This window comes from Acipenser ruthenus, chromosome 3 (genome assembly GCF_902713425.1).
Source record: "Acipenser ruthenus chromosome 3, fAciRut3.2 maternal haplotype, whole genome shotgun sequence".
NCBI classification, from domain to species: domain Eukaryota; kingdom Metazoa; phylum Chordata; class Actinopteri; order Acipenseriformes; family Acipenseridae; genus Acipenser; species Acipenser ruthenus.
The window spans coordinates 61,196,136-61,216,133 of NC_081191.1; the positions used below are offsets into that span (position 1 = coordinate 61,196,136).

Here is a 19,998-nt window from a genome sequence, read left to right on the forward strand (position 1 = left end):
ACATCAAAATATTTGATTTCCATTTTCCTAATTTAAAAATTAAAGCTACACAATTACTTTATTGAAATGGAAGACTCTGACACGAAGATTGAGTAAAGGAAAGGGAGGGCAGAGAAACGACATTCAGCAATTTATTAGATTTCGTGTAGATGGTACTGATAAATGTTTTTGACATAAAATATTACCAGTAATGTAAATTAACATGCATGTTTTAGATCACAATTATTATTATTATTATTATTATTATTATTATTATTATTATTATTATTATTATTATTATTATTATTAATAAAGTCTTAAAGGGACATATAGTGTGACACGCATATTCTTTTCAGTCCTTTGTAAGTTGTGCCGTGCTGTTTAACTATTATGCACAGCAGCGTTTTTAGTTATTGGATCTTCTGATACAAATTCTAATATTTGTTCTTGATTTTGAAAAAGAAAATTTGGATGTGCCAATTACTGTCGATAAATGTGTATTTGATAATCGGCTAAGAAATTAGGGTGCTGATTGCACCACTAGTTATCACTTATGTACAGTATGAATGGGTGTAGCAGAGTAGTTAACTGAATATTCCAAATATATAATTAAATATATAAAGAAAACTATTTCTGTTAATAAAGCCTTTTTTGATCCAGGGGTGTCTTGTATGCTTGAAAACTGGTCCTTCATAAAAATAATAATTTGATGCTTGTCAATCAGCTATTTTCAGTAGCACGGTATTTTAAACTTGGCTTGGAAACCTGGCTTTAACATTTGTCTTGTAAAGGAGGAGACATTGAGAAGGACATCTAGTCAAAATGATTCGCATTACATTTTTTAAGTTGCTTTTAGTAGTTCTAAATTTAGCACATTAGTGTTTTATATTAAAGGAGGTTGTCTTCAAATCTCAGTTAAAAGATATGTCATTTTTTTTCCATGTAACTAATGCTAAAGAGCATTTTTATGTAAAAACAAGAAATGTATAAGGCTGTTCACTTTCAATGCACATGATTAGCAGTCTATGGATGTCATATCTCTAGTTACCATTTTTTAAGACTGGCACAAAGTGGTGATCACATAAGGAATGCATGTTGTATATTTATATGGTAAATGGATACAACAGTTAACAAAATCCCATTCAAACCTTGCTCATTGTTTACAGCCAACTGAATTGAATTAACCCCACCTTTCTGTTACCATATTTGTGTAATGGAAACAATCGTGCACAAAAAAAGGTTGCTGCTGGTAAATAATGAATATTCAAAAGGCCAGGAACAGTAAAGTTTTTTTTTTTATTATTTCTTTTTCTTTTTAAGTTTTTTTTTTTGGATAAATCAAAATAAAAATGGAAAGAAGCAGTCGGAGGAAACAGCAGCAACAACAGCAGCAGCAGGAGGCGCACCAACAGAAATGCGGGGCTAATCGCAAGTCCTGCCGCATCTCTACCATGCTGGATGTCTGCCTCGCCTGACTGAAAGGTGAAGAATGGTAGCACCCGATCAACCCCCTCCATGGCAGGAGAGGGAGGAGCCCAAGCTTCCAGCGACGGTGGGAGAGGACCTGCGTCCTCCGAGGCGGACTGGTCCACTCTCCTCTGAGTGGATCTGGGATCTGGGAATGGCTGGCGGAGCTTGAGAGGGAGGTTGAAGAGGCTCTCCCTGCTGTGATCAACCTCCTGTGGGCCAGAGATGGGGAGCACTGGGATGCCTGGGAACAGCAACACCACCCAGCGTCCCTCCCAGACATCGCAGCCATGGTGCTCAACTACCTGGCTGCAGATATGGGAGGAGCCCCGCTGCTGTCTCCAGCGCGATAGGGAGAAGCCCCGCTGTCTCCAGCACGAGAGGGAGAAGCCCCGCTGTCTCCAGCGCGAGAGGGAGAAGCCCCGCTGTCTCCAGCGCGAGAGGGAGAAGCCCCGCTGTCGCAGGAACCTGTGTCCTGGAAGTAAATGTCTTTGGATATGTACAGATTATTTGATAAGAGAATACCAGTACATTTAAAGGGCTGTGCTTTCAACAATAACATTTCAAATTCGCATACACTTCAGAAGTAGAAAATAATTATACAGAGCACTAGTGGTAGAAAAATTGAACAATTTACAAATAGATGCAGAGATATTTTAAAGTTTATTTTTTATATTGTTTAAACATGTTCTTATTTACATAATTTAATACTGATTTCATACAATAAGTGAGTTTATATCAACAGTTTAAGTGCTACTATATCTATATATATATATATATACACAGTGCTCCCTCGCTATAACGCGGGTCTAGGCAGACACACAATATGAGCATTATAACCGAAGAGCGTTATAAACGGGGGAGGGGGTCCGCGGGACACAACACATCTGACTAAAATACAAAATAAAATAACTCCCTCTCTATAATGCATATATAGTGAAGCACAAATGTAACTTTCCGTGAATTAACCATGCATAAAGCACCATGTAATCAACGCTATATTTTTTACAAAAAAAATTGTTCCCTTCCCGTCATTTTAAGTAGTAGTTTTTAAATTGTAAATAGACTGGTTAAAGGCAGTCGGAAGTTCAGTTCGAAGCGACAGACAAGCAAACCAAGTGCGAGACGGAGAGCAGGTCGGGAGAGGGGAAGAGGGAATGGGCAATAAAGAAAATCACAGAAAAAAAACAATATGCCACGTCTGTCAAGAGAGCAGCGCCTTTGTGCAATCGGCATGTTGGAGGCTGGACTATGGCAGCATACTGTTGCTCGCTGTCTTGGGTGCTCACAGCCAGCAATTTCAAACCTGGCAAGACGGTATACCCAGACACACTCTGTCAATGACAGGCCACGAACTGGGAGACCAAGAGTCACAACATCTCCCCAAGACCAACAGATAATTTTGCAGCATCTTCGTGATGTCAATTGTTAATCAGCATAATAAAAAGTAACTGCATCTGCTCTAAAACACAGTTTGTCATTTTTCGATCACATCTAGTGAATTTTATCCAAATATAAGTAATACGTTTCTTTTGATGCTCAAATATAAGTGACAAGTTCCTTATCCAATGTGTCGACTCATGGAAACTGTAGATGTTATAGAATATGGAGTACAGTACCTGATGTCTTTTGAAACTACTGTGGGGTAATTGACCACAACTAGAGTTATGCGTCCCGAGCTGAAGGCGAGGGCACGAACGAAAGTCAAGGTCAACTACCACATGGTAAAGCCTTTATCGAGAGGGCACTATCACTATTAGAAGAAGATTTTTCTCGTTATTTTCTTTAAAAAAAATACTTTAAAACCTACATTTACCTTGAACTTGTAATGATTTGTCAGGTACCCTTCCGCTGAGAAAAGTTTCAAGAAAATAGTCCAAACAATTTTCATAAACAATCCCATACATAATTAGAGAAAAAAAAAAAAAAAAAACTTTATTAAACAAATAACGTTTTTGCTTGTCAGAGCTGTTTATAATTTAACTGGACAATACCAGATGTCTGAATGGAACAATATTACATTCTGAGCTGTCCATGTCTCGATTTGTTATTGTTGAAAGATGCTGTCTGGGCTGCAGTCGAGCTGACAGGCTGTGATTGGCTGACTTGGCAGTTGCCGGTACAGGATTGGTTGCTTTCGTCGGTGCAAAGTATTGATTGGCTGGTTTTGGTGGATAATCTTCCTATATTGAAAAAGTACAGGTGTTTTCAGAGTTGGAATGGGAATTCAATGAAATTTCTGTGACGTTTTCCCAGTTTCTTCTTTGACGATTACTGAAGCTCTTTAAGAATTTCAGAATGTGGTTTTTGATGGAGACACCCACAAAGGTGTACACGATAGGGTTGAGGCAGCTGTGGAAAAGGGCAATGCTCTCTGTTATCTGGTTGGCAATGTCAAATCTTTTGCTGGTTTCACAGGAACTTAAGAAGTAGTAGAGCAAGTCTACTGTCCGGCAGAGCTTTACAATGTTGTACGGTAGCTGGGTCAGAATGAACACACCCACAACTGCCAGCAACACCTTGAAAGCTCTCCATTTCTTAATGTTTGGGGTTCTTATAAGAGCGTGAGCCACTTTTGTGTAGCAGAACAACATGACTATGAAAGGGATCCCAAAGCTGAAAAGTATCTCCAAGATCTGGATAGTTGCCTTGGTTGGCCGAGCCATACTCGTAGGGTACACAGGGTGACATATCTTCCTAGTTCCATCCTGAGGTTCACCCACAGTGGTAAAGATAAGCTCAGGGAGACTTAGGATGACTGCAGCCATCCAGACAAATAAACAGATGACCAGGCTTTTGCCCTTTCCAGTTCGGGCTTCGATTATGGCTTGGTATCGGTCTATACTAATGCAGGCGAGGAAGAGCATGCCACAGCTGAAGTTTGTGACATACAAAGCTGAGGTAATCTTGCACATTAGTTCCCCCAGCTCCCAACCATGGACAGCGTTTGCCGCCCAAAAGGGAAGGGTCAGGAGAAGCAGAATATCTGCTATGGCCAGATTCAGGATGTACACATCTGTCTTGGTCTTCAGCTTCTTATAATAGGTGTAAATGGCCACCACTAGGGCGTTCCCTGCAAGTCCAATTATTAAGGCCAGTACATAAAAGATAGGTAGGAAGACTTTCCCAAAATTCCTGACATCCTCTTTAATACAAATTGTATGATAATTGTCCAAACTATAACTTTCATTATAATTATAATATTCAAAATATTCCTCTTCCATGTATTCCATGAAGCAGGCTGAACGAGGGGGAAAAGAAAAAATAACAGGTTGGATATTTTATTAAGAAGTGTTTCAGGTTTTCTTAAGAACAAATTAAAAACCAACTACTGTACATTTACATGTATATGAAGGTGCTTTTAATGTGTTAGCATAGCTGACGACACGAAAGTGGATTTCACTTTGGGAGCTGAAAAATAAAATACACTTTTCTAGCATGTAAACTTTATATTTGACTTGCTAACATTTCAGTTTTTTAATGGTTTCATGGTTTACTAGATTATATTTGCATTTGTTATGTACCCTTTGTTAGTGATGTTTTTATAATTTTAATGAAGCCATGTAATGACTCTGGTGTATTCTAGTACTGTTAAACCATTTGCTCTATGTGGAAGCAAAAGGTAGCATTGTTTAATGTAGTTTAATGTTGTTAATACAACAACAGTAAAGCAGTCATTTTATTCTCAGAAAGTTTCTTTATGTAACCATTACAAACATCTAGCCAGCAAAAGTGGATCAAAGTTGGGTTCTGTGGCTAATAGCAGTAGAGATTTGTGTCTGTAACTGAACTGGTGTGCTCATAATAATTACCACAGGCCATGCAGTAGGTAGAGATATACTGTACAAGGAATGAACAAAAATTGGAAATACATTTTGTATGTAGACCAATGTTTTGTAAATGACATTCCTAACATGTATTCCTTTTGCAAGTTAGTTTCAGTCCCAGTTAGAAAAGAGTTTGATTGAGGGTGATAGTGCAGGAGGCTGGAAGGTTTTTACGTATTGAAGACTGCCCTACACCCGTATTGACTGTGCTATGGCATGATTCACTTTTTTATTTTTGCTTTGAAACAGTCTGTGTAAAACAGTGGTTACAGTACAAAAATACAGCATAGAGGTCTCCATCATCTTGATTATTCAGTCACTGATGTTTTTGAAGGTAGCATTGTTGTCTGTGTCACAAAAACTATTTTAGGAATTGTTGCTACATTGCACAATGATGTGTATTTTGTTAACAAAGCACATGGTTAGTTTGAAAATGAGAAATGATTTAAAACACAGACTTTCTTCTAAGTGATTTTAATGTTCAAAGACGTGTGTTGATCTTAAGAATTCCTTCAGTACTAAACATTCCTTGCTTTTCAAACTCTACATATCTTATTATTTTAATAGTAGTGGTAGTTGTAGTAGTAGTGGTACATCTTTCATTCTGTGCCTAATTTATCAAATAATATCAGTTCACCTCACCAGAAGTTTAAATGAAATTGCTCTCTATTTACTCTATAAGATGTTGTATGTATCCATATCTAAACAAAACAGTAAGGAAAGAAATATTTTTGTTAAAAAGCATAAAAAAAAATTGTAGATTGCATACAAATTAAAGCCAGAGTAAACCACAGGCAGTTGGGTAGTTAAGATGCAATTCCGGATATACAGTACCTAAATGGTATTCTACACACAGCTGTTTTTCATTTTTTTCCTCCAGACAGGACAATCTGTATGCTACAGGCAAGTTAGATAACTGCCACTTTGATTTTTTAAAGCTGTTGTGTTTCTGATAGATATCTCTATGCATTTAACTTTAGGGAACACCCTTTAGAAATGTTTAGTTATTTAGTTATGTCATTTTAATCTATTTTGACTACATATACTTTTATTTTAAATTTTGGCCCTTAACATTCGCAAAGACAAATTTTCTGAAAGGAAAAAAAAAAAGTTACAACTAACAAGAAACAACTCGGTTGCAGATAGTAGTAGGTTAATTATTCTGAGAAATACCTTTATACTGTTAAAATGTTTTTTATTTATTTTTTAAATGTGTCTTTGTTGCACTTGTTGCTAGTTGACATTGACACTGATTGGAATTTTTTGTTATTCCATAAAACTAATTTAAATTCCTGACAAGAAACTGCAGTATTTTATTCAGTACAAATAGTACGTAAGTAAGTAATATATATACAGCTTACCTTTTTTCCCCAAAAGTGTTGATTTAAAAAAAGTCAGGACGAATTAATTTAACACACAGGATATGTCTCGTGGCACTTTAATCTCAGGATTCCTTAGACATCTCTGAAGGCAGTTTCCTTTTGGAACACCTTATATGTGTAAAGGAAATGTGTCATTAAGAGAGGCTTGTCCTAATCAGTAAGGATAGAATTACATTACACAGGATTTTGGTGGTGAAAGAGACACACTATAATAAACTGTTTAAACAGAAGTCTTACAGAACTTGTTTTTGCAAGCTCACTTAAGGAAACAGGTGAAGTTTAAAGAGAATTGTTTTGCTTTGAACTGCAGAAAACATCCATCTTCTTGGCATCAGTGATTTTTTTTTTTTTAGAAATTCCCCTTTAAACATACATAGATTGTTTTTAAAAACAGCCATATGTAGTAAAGATGGCAATTTTCAAACTAGATTTTGTAAACAATGTCCAATGAGTTTATAATCATTTATACTTCTATTTCTTCTTGGGACAAGAGTACAATTGTTGCGACTTACAATTGTTACAAGATATCACATTATTTTTACTTACAATTACATTATTTTTTACACATTATTTTTACATACAATTACCCATTTACACAGTTTGGTTTTTACTGGAACAATCTAGGTAAAGTACCTTGCTCAAGGGTACAACAGCAGTGTCCCCCACCAGGGATTGAACCCACGACCCTGCTCAATTCCACACTAAAATATAATTTCTTGGTGTCTATCTACTGGTTGATCATGTTGTCCACTCTCAGAAAAAATGACCCTATTGACACCACTCGTATAAGCATACTGTACTTTCCAGCCACTGTGTCACACTGTGAGCCAAATAGGCATGTTCCTATGACATATATCCTTTCCACTGTTTTTATTTTTATTTATTTTTTATTTTATTTAATTGTATTAGGGCTTCTGTTTTTTGGTTTTTATTCATTTCATTTTTTTTCAGTGCTTATTTTTAGCTATTTTCAAGTTTTATGTAAATCTTTTTTGGTGGGCTTTCGCTTTTTATGTACTGTATGAATTCATTGTTTTCAGTTAATTTACAAAATGTTTGGGTGTTTTTTTCTGTCAAAATATGTATAGTAGTAACTCGACAGTACTTGCGCACTTAAGTTGTACCTTCTTTCCTTTGCTGTCATCCATATGGTCTCGACGGCACATTCTTCTGGGCTTTTTGTGTGTAGGCTTTTTTTTTAACATTTCGTCACAATTTGCTATTCTGTTTTAAATCCTCTGTTACTTAACTGTAATACAGCTTTTAATACCGCAAACAAGCCTCCATTCCTAATTGTAATCTTGTTTTAAATCTTTTTTTTTTTTAATGGGAAAGGGGTGGTCAACGTGAATTGAGTAACCATTTCCACAGTTTTTCCAGTGTTTATTGACTATACACCAATTTAATTTTTTTGTATCAGGGGTGTTTTATCGCTTTTTATCGGTTAAAACCGAAAATCAGAAGCCTTAATTATAACTGATCCACTTTGAGTTATTGTGTAAATATATTTTTGTGAGAAATAGTTTCAGGCTGTAATCATCTGTACAAAAGGCACCAAGTAAAAAAAAGCACCAGCCATATAAACATGTGATATTTGCAAGTTTTATACAAAAAGGGTCAGCCCTGTAAATATGTAATGTAAAAGTGGCTAAGTTAAACAAGACATAATTGAGCAAACGTGATCCCTACTTTTTTTTTTATTAATGTTAATAGTAAGTTTCTATTGCACATTAGAGGGCCAGAATGCCCCAATTGTGTCTTGTTTACCTGAACCAGGGGGGCACCAGAACCAGGGGGGCATCCCCCCTCACTTTTTCACTCATTTTTAGTTCCTGTTATATTTTGCGGCCTACATAATAACGAGGAGCTAATTATATATAAGACCCTACCTTACTATCCAAATGTCTAATGTTACTGCTGAGAACAGCTTTCCGTGCCCTCAATGGCTGAAAACATACCTATGATCATGTATGACTAAGGCTGTATTTATTTCACGGTTATCATGGATTTCAGGATTTCTGTGAAATTTACCTATTGCCTAAATTCTGACCTTTGATATGTAGTTCCCCGTGAAAAATGTTTGAAAGAATAGTATAAATATACGTATTGTTATCACTTAGAATAAATACAGCAAATGTTTGCCTTAAGGTCCACTAAATGTATTAACCTGGCAGCTGGTTTAGTTTGCTTCAACGAAAAAGAGACGAACTGCATCAAAGATCAGAAATATTTCTGCTAAAGATTGCTATTTTGTTATTGTTATTTTTACATTTATTTATGTTTTTGTTTTGTTTTGATAATTCACTGATGGTGAAAATAGAATGTATTTAAAAGGTGGACATAAAAAATGAAATATTCTACAATTTTGCATTTACCGTTTTTCAGGTAAGCACACATATTTAGAAACATTTGTTGTATAATAACTCAGAAACTTATCAATATTTTTTTCTCTTTAATAGATAGTATGTTTAATCGTGAAATATCTTGAAGTACTGTACCTCAATGTTGTTTAGAACTACATTGCCAATAAGCTTAAGTTCTGGAAAAGCTTGCAGTTTTGTCTTTTTTTTCTTCACAAAATTAATGTGTAATACTATGCTATGGCTTCATTTTGTAATCCGTTATTTCTTTTTCAGTTTTACTTCATGAGTAGTAATATTTTCATTTACTCCTGAAAGCCGTTGCTAACCCCCAAACCCCACTCCAACTTAAGTCTCACTTGACCGCAGTTACTACCATGACTCCCAATCCATGTAAACAGGAAGTCACTGTCCATGGGAAACTGTTTTTTCTTACTTCGTAAGATGAACTCCACACACAGAGTGAACTCCCAGTCTCCATGTCGCTTGGGTCAGGAGAAAAGCCGATCTCTTTCCCAGAGATCCTTTATATAATCCTTTTTTGGCGCCAAGTAATGTCCCTCCTCTATAAAGCCTCCCCTTCCTGGAGTATCTATGTCCAAATTTCCAAACCAATTACCCAAAGTGAAACCAAGAAAGGGGGAAGGAGGGTGGGATATAGGTGTGTGGAGTTCATCATACTACGAAGAAACCATATTATAGGTAACCTTCGTCTTCTTACCTCGTAAGATGAACTCCACACACAGAGTGAACCCTATCATAGGAAGTAGAAAAAAGGGGTGGTAGGTTAAATAGTAGTGCCCGAAGCCACAGATAATATGGAGTGAGCAAAAGTTGGCTGAGAAGAAGACACATTTAAGTTGTAGCGTTTTGTAAAGGTCTCAGAGGAGGCCCACGTGGCTGCATTGCAAATGTCTTGAAATGGGATAGATTTTAATTTTAAAGAATTTACATGTGCTCATGTAGTAGCTACTCCTCTCATCGAGTGCTCTTTAACAGGTCATGGAACCGGTTTCTTGTCCAGGTCATAACAAAACTCAATGCAAGATGTAATCCACCATGGTCTGTGTAGAGACAGGTTGACCTTGATTTTGTGAATTAAAAGCTACAAAGAGCTGTCCTTTTGTTGATGGTTCTATGAATGCAGAAAGTTAGTGCTCTTCTGACATCAATTAAGTGCTGTCTGGCCTCTGATTTTGATTTATGCAGTTTTGGGAAAAAATCAGGAAGAGTTATGATCTGATCTAGATGGAACTGTGTCACCACTTTTGGCAGAAATTGAGGATTAGGTCTGCAGACAGTCCTGTCCCTGAAGATCTGGAAACATGGTGCATCAATGACCAGTGCCTGTGTGTCACTTATTCTTCTTGCTGATGTTATTGCTACCAAGAATGCTGTTTTCCATGTGAGGAAATTTCGCTGCAATAACAGCTTTAAGCCTTTTGGGGTAAGTATGTACCAGCTTTGCACACAGTGTTGGAGTGATTTTGGCCCATTCTTCTTGGCAGATTTGCTCCGGGTTGTTCAGGTTGGTTGGACGACGCTTGTGGACCGCAATTTTCAAATAGTGCCACAGATTCTCAATGGGATTGAGATCAGGACTTTGACTGGGCCACTGTAGGACATTCACCTTTTTGTTCTTGAGCCACTCCAATGTTGCTTTGGCCTTGTGCTTGGGATCATTGTCCTGCTGAAAGGTGAATTTCCTCCCAAGCTTCAGTTTTTTAGCGGACTGAAGCAGGTTCTCTTGCAGTATTTCCCTGTATTTTGCTCCATCCATTCTTCCTTCAATTTTTAACAAGATGCCCAGTCCCTGCTGATGAGAACCATCCCCACAGCATGATGCTGCCACCACCATACTTCACTGTAGGGATGGTGTGTCTTGAGGCATGGGCAGTGTTAGGTTTGCACCACACATAACGCTTTGAGTTTTGGCCAAAAAGCTCTATCTTGGTCTCATCTGACCACAAAACCTTTTCCCACATTGCAGCTGGGTCACTCTCATGCTTTCTGGCAAACTCCAGATGTGCTTTCAGATGGTACTTTTTGAGTAAAGGCTTCTTTCTTGCCACCCTCCCATACAGGCCAGTGTTATGCAGAGCTCTTGATATGGTTGACTGGTGCACCATTACTCCACTCCCAGCCACTGAACTCTGTAGCTCCTTCAAAGTGATTGTTGGCCTCTCTGTGGTTTCTCTCACAAGTCTCCTTCTTGTTTGAGCGCTGAGTTTTGAGGGACAGCCTTTTCTTGGCAGTGCCTGGGTGGTGTGATGCAGCTTCCACTTCCTGATTATTGATCCAACTGTGCTCACTTGGATATTATTTTGTACCCTTTCCCTAATCTATGCATTTGTATTACTTTATCTCTAACTTCTGTAGAATGCTCTTTGGTCTTCATTTTCCTTCAGATTCGCAGCCTGACCAATGATCCTTCAACAGTGGGGTTTTTATCCAGAAAATACTTTTGCAAGGCACTGTGTGTATATATATATATTTGAACAACATATAAATTATTTTTTTCTTTTTTTTAAATACTGCCACTTTTTAAAATATTTAATCCCCAGGGAAGATTCTTAGAGACAACAATATGAAGTTAAAACTGCAGAACATTTTATCAGTGTGTGATCAAATACGATATGTATACTGTACACTGTTAATAGTGTTTATAAATTTGTGTTTTGTTTGTTTTTTTGTACTGTAATTTCTCCAACCCCTGGAGAAATATATATTTGTCGGGTCCATGACAAATCATCCCGACAATTCGCCCTTGCAACAAATCGTCCCCGCGACAGGGGATGACGACGATGACTTTGTGAATGTCACACTTCAGTTATTGATAGTACTGACTACGAGAGCAACTCATGTTATGTTTTAGTTTTTGTTTTTTTTATAGTTTTGTTGTTTTGTGAAGTTAACCAGAGTGAGATGCAAAATCGACAGTAGTAAATGTGTAAGATTTAGATTGCAATGTAAAATGAGTGAGATGTAGGTCGGATTGTTAAACTGTATTGCATGTTTAATGTGGTATCTGTTGGGCATGATGAGATTGGTTTCATTAGTGTAGCATACAACTCCTGTGGATACGAGTGAAGCGGAGCATGTCAGACCGTCTCAAGCCTTTAATAAGAAAAGGGGAACAGGAACTGGGAGCAAATAAAAGAGTAAGGCAGCTAATTTGAACAAAGTTATTTGTAAACCCCGGCTCCCCCATAAGACCCCTCTCTCTCACCCCTTTCCCACCTGGACATAACTGGCATTTAGTCCCCTCCCTCGAACAACCAACAATACCCCCAACACAACAGGTCCCCCTGCCCAAAACATGTCCCCTTCATACCCTCCTCCTGTTACATTAGTAAACGTGCTTGCACTGTGCACAAAATCTACAGGGTACAGGGTAATTATTGGAAACTACAAAATATGGCGAAAACAGAGATCATTGTCATTTTAATCAAATTAAATAAAAGTGTACAATGGCATAGAACAACGTATCTTTACCAAAAAATGCAGTAGTTATTAAAGTATAACTTACATAATTTTCAAAAGATACTTTTTAAAAATGCTGTATATCTACTTAACAAAACACTGAAATAGTAATGTAAACGCACGTCTTAAAATACTTTTTCTGTATATGCTTTTAATTGGTTTGTTACTATACACGTTAAGAAAACGAGAACACTTTAAAAATGACACATGCACAATTCAGGACGTTTCAAACTGACAGCTGTCACAGTGAATGGTGCGGTTTTCAGTCTACTTGTAATTATTTTGATTATCTAATAATTGAATCCACTCTTGTTAACTTCACAAAACAAGAAAACTATTGATTAAGAAAAAAAAAAAAAACATAACATAACATGAGTTGCTCTCACAGTCTGTTATCCCCCTACTGCTCCAGGCGAACCACAAAAAACTCATCAACAATACTAGCTTGTTGAATTGAATGAACTACAGTGCCTTGCATAAGTATTCACCCCCCTTGGACTTTTCCACATTTTGTAGTGTTACAACCTGGAATTAAAGTAGATTTAATTAGGATTTTTTGTCACTGATCTACACACAATAGTCCATAATGTCGAGGTGGGGAAAAAAATCTACATATTTTTCAAAAATTTTTACAAATAAAAAACTGAAAAGTCTTGATTGCATAAGTATTCACCCCCTTTGCTGTGACAACCCCAAATAAGATCTGGTGCAACCAATTGCCTTCAGAAGTCACATAATTAGTTGAATGGAGTCCACCTGTGTGCAATTAAAGTGTCACATGATCTCAGATTAAATACACCTGTTTCTGGAAGGCCCCAGAGTTCGTTAGAGAGCATATCTAAACAAACAGCATCATGAAGACCAAGGAGCTATCAAAACAAGTCCGGGATAAAGTTCTGGAGAAGCATCAATCAGGGTTAGGTTATAAAAAAATATCCCAAACTTTGAACATCCCCCGGAGCACTGTTAAATCCATTATTAAAAAATGGAAAGAATATGGCACAACCGCGACTCTGCCTAGAGAAGGCCGTCCACCAAAACTCAGTGACCAGGTAAGGAAGGCATTAGTCAGAGAAGCTACCAAGAGGCCAATGGTAACTCTGAAGGAGCTGGAGAGATCCACAGCTGAGATGGGAGAAACCGTCCATGGGACAACTATAACCCGGACGCTCCACAAAGCTGGGCTTTATGGAAGAGTGGCGAGAAGAAAGCCATTGCTGAAAAAAACCCATATCAAATCCCGTTTGGATTTTGCCAAAAGGCATGTGGGAGACACAGCAAACATGTGGAAAAAGGTTCTCTAGGGGCTCCCGAGTGGCGCATCCAGCAAAGGCGCTCCGCGCAGAGTGCAGGATGTGCCCTATAGCCTGGAGATCGCAGGTTCGAATCCAGGCTATGTCACAGCCGACCGTGACCGGGAGTTCCTAGGGGGCAGCGCACAATTGGCTGACCGCTGCCCGGGTAGGGAGGGCTTAGGTCGGCAGGGGATTCCACGGCTCACCGCGCATCAGCGACCCCTGTGGCCGATAGGGCGCCTGTGGTTCTGCAGTGGAGCCGCCAGATCTGTGTTGTCCTCCGGCACTATAGGTCTGGTGGCATTGCTGTGGATCTGCAGTGAGAAAAATGATGGCTTGGCAGGAGCACGTTTCGGAGGACGCGTGTTCCAGCCTCCGTTTCCCGAGTCGGCGGGGGGGTTGCGAGCGGTGAGCCGAGGATACAGATAATAATTGGGCATGCTAAACTGGGGAGAAAAACCGGGGTAAAAAATTGGCGACGACTAAATTTAAAAAAAAAAAAAAAAAAAAAGGTTCTCTGGTCTGATGAGACCAAAATTGAACTTTTTGGCCTTAGCGCAAAACGCTATGTGTGGCGCAAAGCCAACACTGCTCATCACCCTGAGAACACCATCCCCACGGTGAAGCATGGTGGTGGCAGCATCATGTTATGGGGATGCTTTTCATCGGCAGGGACTGGGAAACTGGTCAGGATTGAGGGCAAGATGGATGGAGCCAAATACAGGGAAATTCTAGAGGAAAACCTGTTTCAGTCTGCAAGAGACCTGGGACTGGGGTGGAGGTTCACCTTCCAGCAGGACAATGACCCTAAACACACAGCCAAAGCTACACTGGAGTGGTTTAAAAACAAGAACCTGAATGTCTTAGAATGGCCCAGTCAAAGCCCAGTCCTCAATCCGATTGAGAATCTGTGGCAAGACTTGAAAATTGCTGTTCACCAACGGTCCCCATCCAACTTGACAGAGCTTGAGCAATTTTGCCAAGAAGAATGGGCAAAAATTGCAGGATCCAAATGTGCAAAGCTGGTAGAGACTTACCTAAAAAGACTCACAGCTGTAATTACTGCCAAAGGTGCCTCTACCAAGTATTGACTCAGGGGGGTGAATACTTATGCAACCAACAAATGTCTTTTTTTTTGTTTAATTAACTTTTGTGTCACAATAAAAAATATTTTGCACCTTCAAAGTGTTAAGTATGTTGTGTAAATCAAATGGTAGAAATCCCAATTAAATCCATTTTAATTCCAGGTTGTAACACTACAAAATGTGGAAAAGTCCAAGGGGGGTGAATACTTATGCAAGGCACTGTATGTGGTTACACAGTCAACATCTTAAAAGTACACACATATGTTTGTTGTATTATGAATCATAAAATATGTACATGATCTAGTAATACTAGGGACGAATGGTTTAGGGGGCCAACTGTCATGTGGACGAATTGCCGCGGGACGAATTGTTGTGCAACCATATTTGTCGCACCAATGTTTTGTTTTAAATAATAAAACAAAACATTTTAACAAAACATAACACCAAACAAACAGAAACAAGTAGCGTGCTGGTTGCAAAACCAGCATACGTAGCAATTGTTTACTTCTCTTCAAGGTTTACTTTCCTTTACCAGCCGACTCGTTCCGCCTCTCGAACACACTTCCCCGTGCAGCCACAGTTGCAGGTCTTTTATATTCTGGTTGAGGGGTTAACTAGCTAATAATTATCTTATTACCTCTCGGCAAGAGTCTGCACAAGTTTAATAAGGATGCGTGACTGTCAGCTAGTTAAATAATCAGTAGCTGATCAGTCACGCATCCTCACGAGGTTTCTAAAATATAAACACAAAACAATAGTAAATGATATTAGCTTTCATCGTCATATATACAAATAAATCATAATATAAATAAATAATAAACAAAGGGACAGGACACTCCGCCACAATTAGCTTTGGAAAGCCAACAGTTAAATCATGAATAACATACTTTTAGTTACTTGGTTTGGCAAAACAGGAAGTAAACAATTAAAACAGGATTTATGTTTCGTTGTCTTTATAACTTTTTTTTGGAGAGTGTGACTTTCCATGTATTTAGTTTTTTACACTTACGCTTGAGTTTGTGCTTAGTCTGTGTCTATACAGTGTAGCGTGCATGGGGAAGGCAGCAGCAGGGCTGGTAGGAAGGGCCGGCCTTAGTCTGTGTGGGGCCCTAGGCAAAAAAAATCTTAATTTAAAAAAAAAAAAAAATAAAGTATGCAAGGCATACTGCAGGTGTGCTGTCACTAAAGCGAAATAAAAACTGTTTGCAAACGTTATCGTTTTTTATATAAATCTAAAATTATATTTGACCAATCTAAACGTTATCCTTTTTATATAAATCTAAAATTATATTTGACCAATCTACTTATCAAATCCACGTGTAACATTTCACATTTGGATACTGCACATTCAGCTGCAGTTTTGAGTGCTCTTTAATTTTTGCTGTGTAAATTACACTAAAACAATATGCCCGACAAAACATCATGACGTTTTTTTCTGAATATTCTAGCCCAGAAGCAGCTTTATTTTATACCATGCTGCATTTACGAGTGTACTGCCAAATATTTAATTTATTGCAGATACGTATTCAGACTGTTGGTGTGGTGGTCCGGCTTACTTTAATACACACAATCTCGATTTTATTATGGATTTCATAGTAGCCTACTCACTTTAAGAAAAGTCTCCAGTAAAACTTTAAAACTGTCCTGTGCCGTGTCTTGTTTTTCTTCGGTGGAATGTAAAGAGGGACAGGCTATTGATAGCCTATCAGACAGCTAACCCTTAGATGTTGCATTTTTAAAAAGACATTTCTTATGATCGAGTACACTCGCATGAGGAAATACGTCCACTTTGTCAGTCAGAAAGTGCAAATGTGGGAACGTTACATTGGTAAACAGAAATCAATATTTTGGAGGTGATTATTGTGAAGACTCTGAATCTGATTCATTTGCTTCCCGGAGAAGATTTTTATTTGGCGGTTTGTCAAGATACGGCAGCAGAGCTCCTTATTGCTGCTTGTCCTGAATTTCTTTATATTTTTTATTTTCCTTTTACAATGGCCCGACTCGTACTTGCGAGGGGCCGACATAATACTGGCGAGACTGTTTTGACTCTGAAGACGTCATACAATTTGTGACGCGCGCGGGGCCCCCTTAAGTGTGGGGACCTAGGCCGCCGCCTTGCCGGGCCCTGCTGGTAGGTGACATAATCACACACAGAGACATAAGCCCGATATACTCTCCTTACAAAGGAGCCGGCTCTTTTGTCCCGTGGTATCGGCGCTATGCTTTAGTGCCAGAGGTACCGGGTTCGTGCCCACCGTCTGCCTGTGTGTGGATTGTCTCGCCCTGTGTGATGTGCCTGCCTGCGTAACCGAGATCGCCACAATATTAATACATATTTATTATTTTTCAGGTGCTGGAAATCCAAACTGTAAAATAGCTGTTGTGATGGGCAGGAGTAGAACTAGTTCTGTGGAAAGGTAAGCTTTTTGCTCCTGAAATACATAGCAACTCAAGGCTCATGTAAAAGAATCATCAACGAGCTGAGTAGCATGTGTTATATAGGTTGTTTTACATGTGCCAAGACACACTCAAAAATAGAATTCCTCCTGAAAGTAGTGTTTACTTGCAGATTTATGAGTGATAAATTACCTCTATTTTATTGCCTTTCGTGTTGTTTGTTTCACTGAAAAGACTTTCAATAGAAATGTATTGTAAAAGCAGTTTTAAAGACATGAAAATGTACACAGTAGTATCATAAAAAGTGTGAATACTGTATATGTAATTCAGAAAGCACTTTTGTTTGCTGTTTCCTGGTTCTGTATTTAAATGTTAATGAGTTAACCGTGATTACATTAGTAGGTACACATAATAACATTTTAACAGCATCATTATGGTTAACATCACTGTGCATATACACTTTTAAGCAATACTGCACTTTCAAGTTATTTTTATTTTATATTAGTTTACCAGATATGGTAACAAGAGTGTAATGTCGTTTTTAATTCAATGAAAGCATGTTATTGTATTGGTCTGGACTTACTTTTATGTGTGGTTGAGAAGGTTTGGCCCTTTTTTTGTCCTGTAGCAAAAACTTTAACACAGACTTTTAGCACTTGGCTGATAACATGTGTTTCAAAAAGTGCAATTGGAATATAAAGTCATCCATTTTTACAATAATGACAACAACTTCATCAAGTTGACATCTTTGGCCAACTGTCAATGTAATTTTGTTATTCTCAGCAACCCCTGCTTTAGAAGATAAATTATCCTCCAAAATGATTCAAATTAAGGTTTCAGTGGTGCATTCAGCTGTTAAAAACATAGTTTGAACTGTGCACTTCAGCACTGGGAAATTAATTTCTGCTAACCTCTCTACATTATATTAACATTTCAGTTGTCTATAATAAGAAATAAATATGAAGCTTCTCTGAAGCTAAAAGTTAATCTATGTGGCCATGTTTGTATGTCTTTCTTATTAATTATCCACAGATGAATTACAGTACTTATTCAATATCAATATGTTATGTTGTACAGTGTTGCAACCATGAAATGTACAAACATGTTGTTTTTGGATCTAGGATGTCATGACTAATAAGTAGTATTTCTCAGGAATTAGGAAGTACTGAATTGAAACAATCTGGCCTTGGTGTAAATATGTGGTTTGTCGCCACCCAAACTGCATTTCAATGAATACAAACAATCCAAATAAAACATGGGAATGGCTAACTGAGATTGTAGGGCATAGTGTATTCTATGGTAGCTGATTTTTGTGGGGGAGGGTTTTAAATATATACATTTTATACAGTAAGCGGTTGATCTGCTTAAAGGTCTGATTACACTGGAAGTGGTAGCGATAAGCGGTAAAATATGCAGTTTTTCATATTACACTGGTGGAGGGAAACCTGGCGGTATATGTAAATGTATTATCACATGTTAATATTGAGAAAAACTGAATTTGATGAAGGATGTCAAGAAGTAACGGTTAAATATATTTGTGTATGCTATATTTGTGTGTGTGTCTTTATTTATTTTTTTTAAATGCAGCGTTTCACCTGTGTAGCATTCTCCAGAGTGACCATTATGTTTATATTAATAAACGTTATTTTCTAACAGTTCTTCTTCTTTTTAATTATTATTATTGTTAATAATCATAAGTAATCATGTATGTATTTTTTTTTCTTTTATATTATATATAACATGTTTTTCCAATATTATAACAGCAAGAGAACATTCAAAGAGGAGGTTAAATGTCTAAGTGATACAAATGGCAAAATCATAGATGAAGAAAAAAATAGCAAATATATTAAATGATTGCTTTTCACAAGCTTTTACAAAGGAGGATATGGACAACATGTCCCACATGTCGACCTGTTCCTATCCAGTTTTAAATAACTTTAGCATAACAGAAATAACTTTAGCGTAACAAATAAACAAATCCCCTGGGCTGGATGAGATCCTCCCAACAGTACTCAAAGAAATGAAAGAAGTTATTTACAAACCGCTCACCAAGATCATGCAACAGTCTCTTGACACAGGGGTTGTACCGACAGACTGGAGAATTGCAAACGTAATACCGATCTACAAAAAGGGAGACAAAACCCAACCAGGTAACTACAGACCAATAAGCCTGACTTCTATTATATGTAAACTTATGGAAACTATAATAAGATCCAAAATGGTAACAGTATCCTGGGAGACAGTCAGCATGGTTTTAGGAAAGGGAGATCGTGTCTAACCTGCTTGATTTTTTTGAGGATGCAACATCGACAATGGATAATTGCAAAGCATACGACATGGTTTATTTAGATTTCCAGAAAGCTTTTGACAAAGTCCCACATAAAAGATTAATTCTCAAACTGAACGCAGTAGGGATTCAGGGAAATGCATGCACATGGATTAGGGAGTGGTTAACATGTAGAAAACAGAAAGTACAGATTAGAGGAGAAACAACAAAATGGAGCGAGGTAACCAGTGGTGTACCACAGGGATCAGTATTAGGTCCTCTGCTATTCCTAATCTACATTAATGATTTAGATTCTGGTATAGTAAGCAAACTTGTTAAATTTGCAGACGACACAAAAATACAAGGAGTGGCAAACACTGTTGCACCAGCAAAGGTCATTCAAAATGATCTAGACAGCATTCAGAACTGGGCAGACACATGGCAAATGACATTT

General features: G+C 37.8%; 2 protein-coding genes across 2 annotated transcripts in view; one reads left to right on the forward strand and one right to left on the reverse strand.

Moving 5' to 3' along the window:
* The window catches only part of acad11 (acyl-CoA dehydrogenase family, member 11), a 52,190-nt gene that overhangs the window by 19,410 nt on the left and 12,782 nt on the right, over positions 1–19,998 (forward strand). Inside the window, exon 14 of the mRNA XM_033993412.3 lies at positions 17,232–17,298. Coding sequence (XP_033849303.3) covers positions 17,232–17,298 — 67 coding nt within the window. The remainder of the gene's footprint in view (positions 1–17,231; positions 17,299–19,998) is intronic.
* LOC117394813 (atypical chemokine receptor 4-like) lies at positions 1,324–6,729 on the reverse strand. Its single transcript, XM_033993413.3, has 2 exons — positions 6,635–6,729; positions 1,324–4,687 (listed from the first exon to the last, which is right to left on the reverse strand). Exon 2 carries the CDS (start codon positions 4,677–4,679, stop codon positions 3,630–3,632), a length of 1,050 nt encoding a protein of 349 aa, XP_033849304.1. The 5' UTR covers positions 4,680–4,687; positions 6,635–6,729; the 3' UTR covers positions 1,324–3,629.

Coding starts and splice junctions, on each gene's coding strand:
- LOC117394813 (XM_033993413.3), bottom strand. CDS start 4,679: ATGGAATACATGGAAGAGGAATATTTTGAATATTATAATTATAATGAA.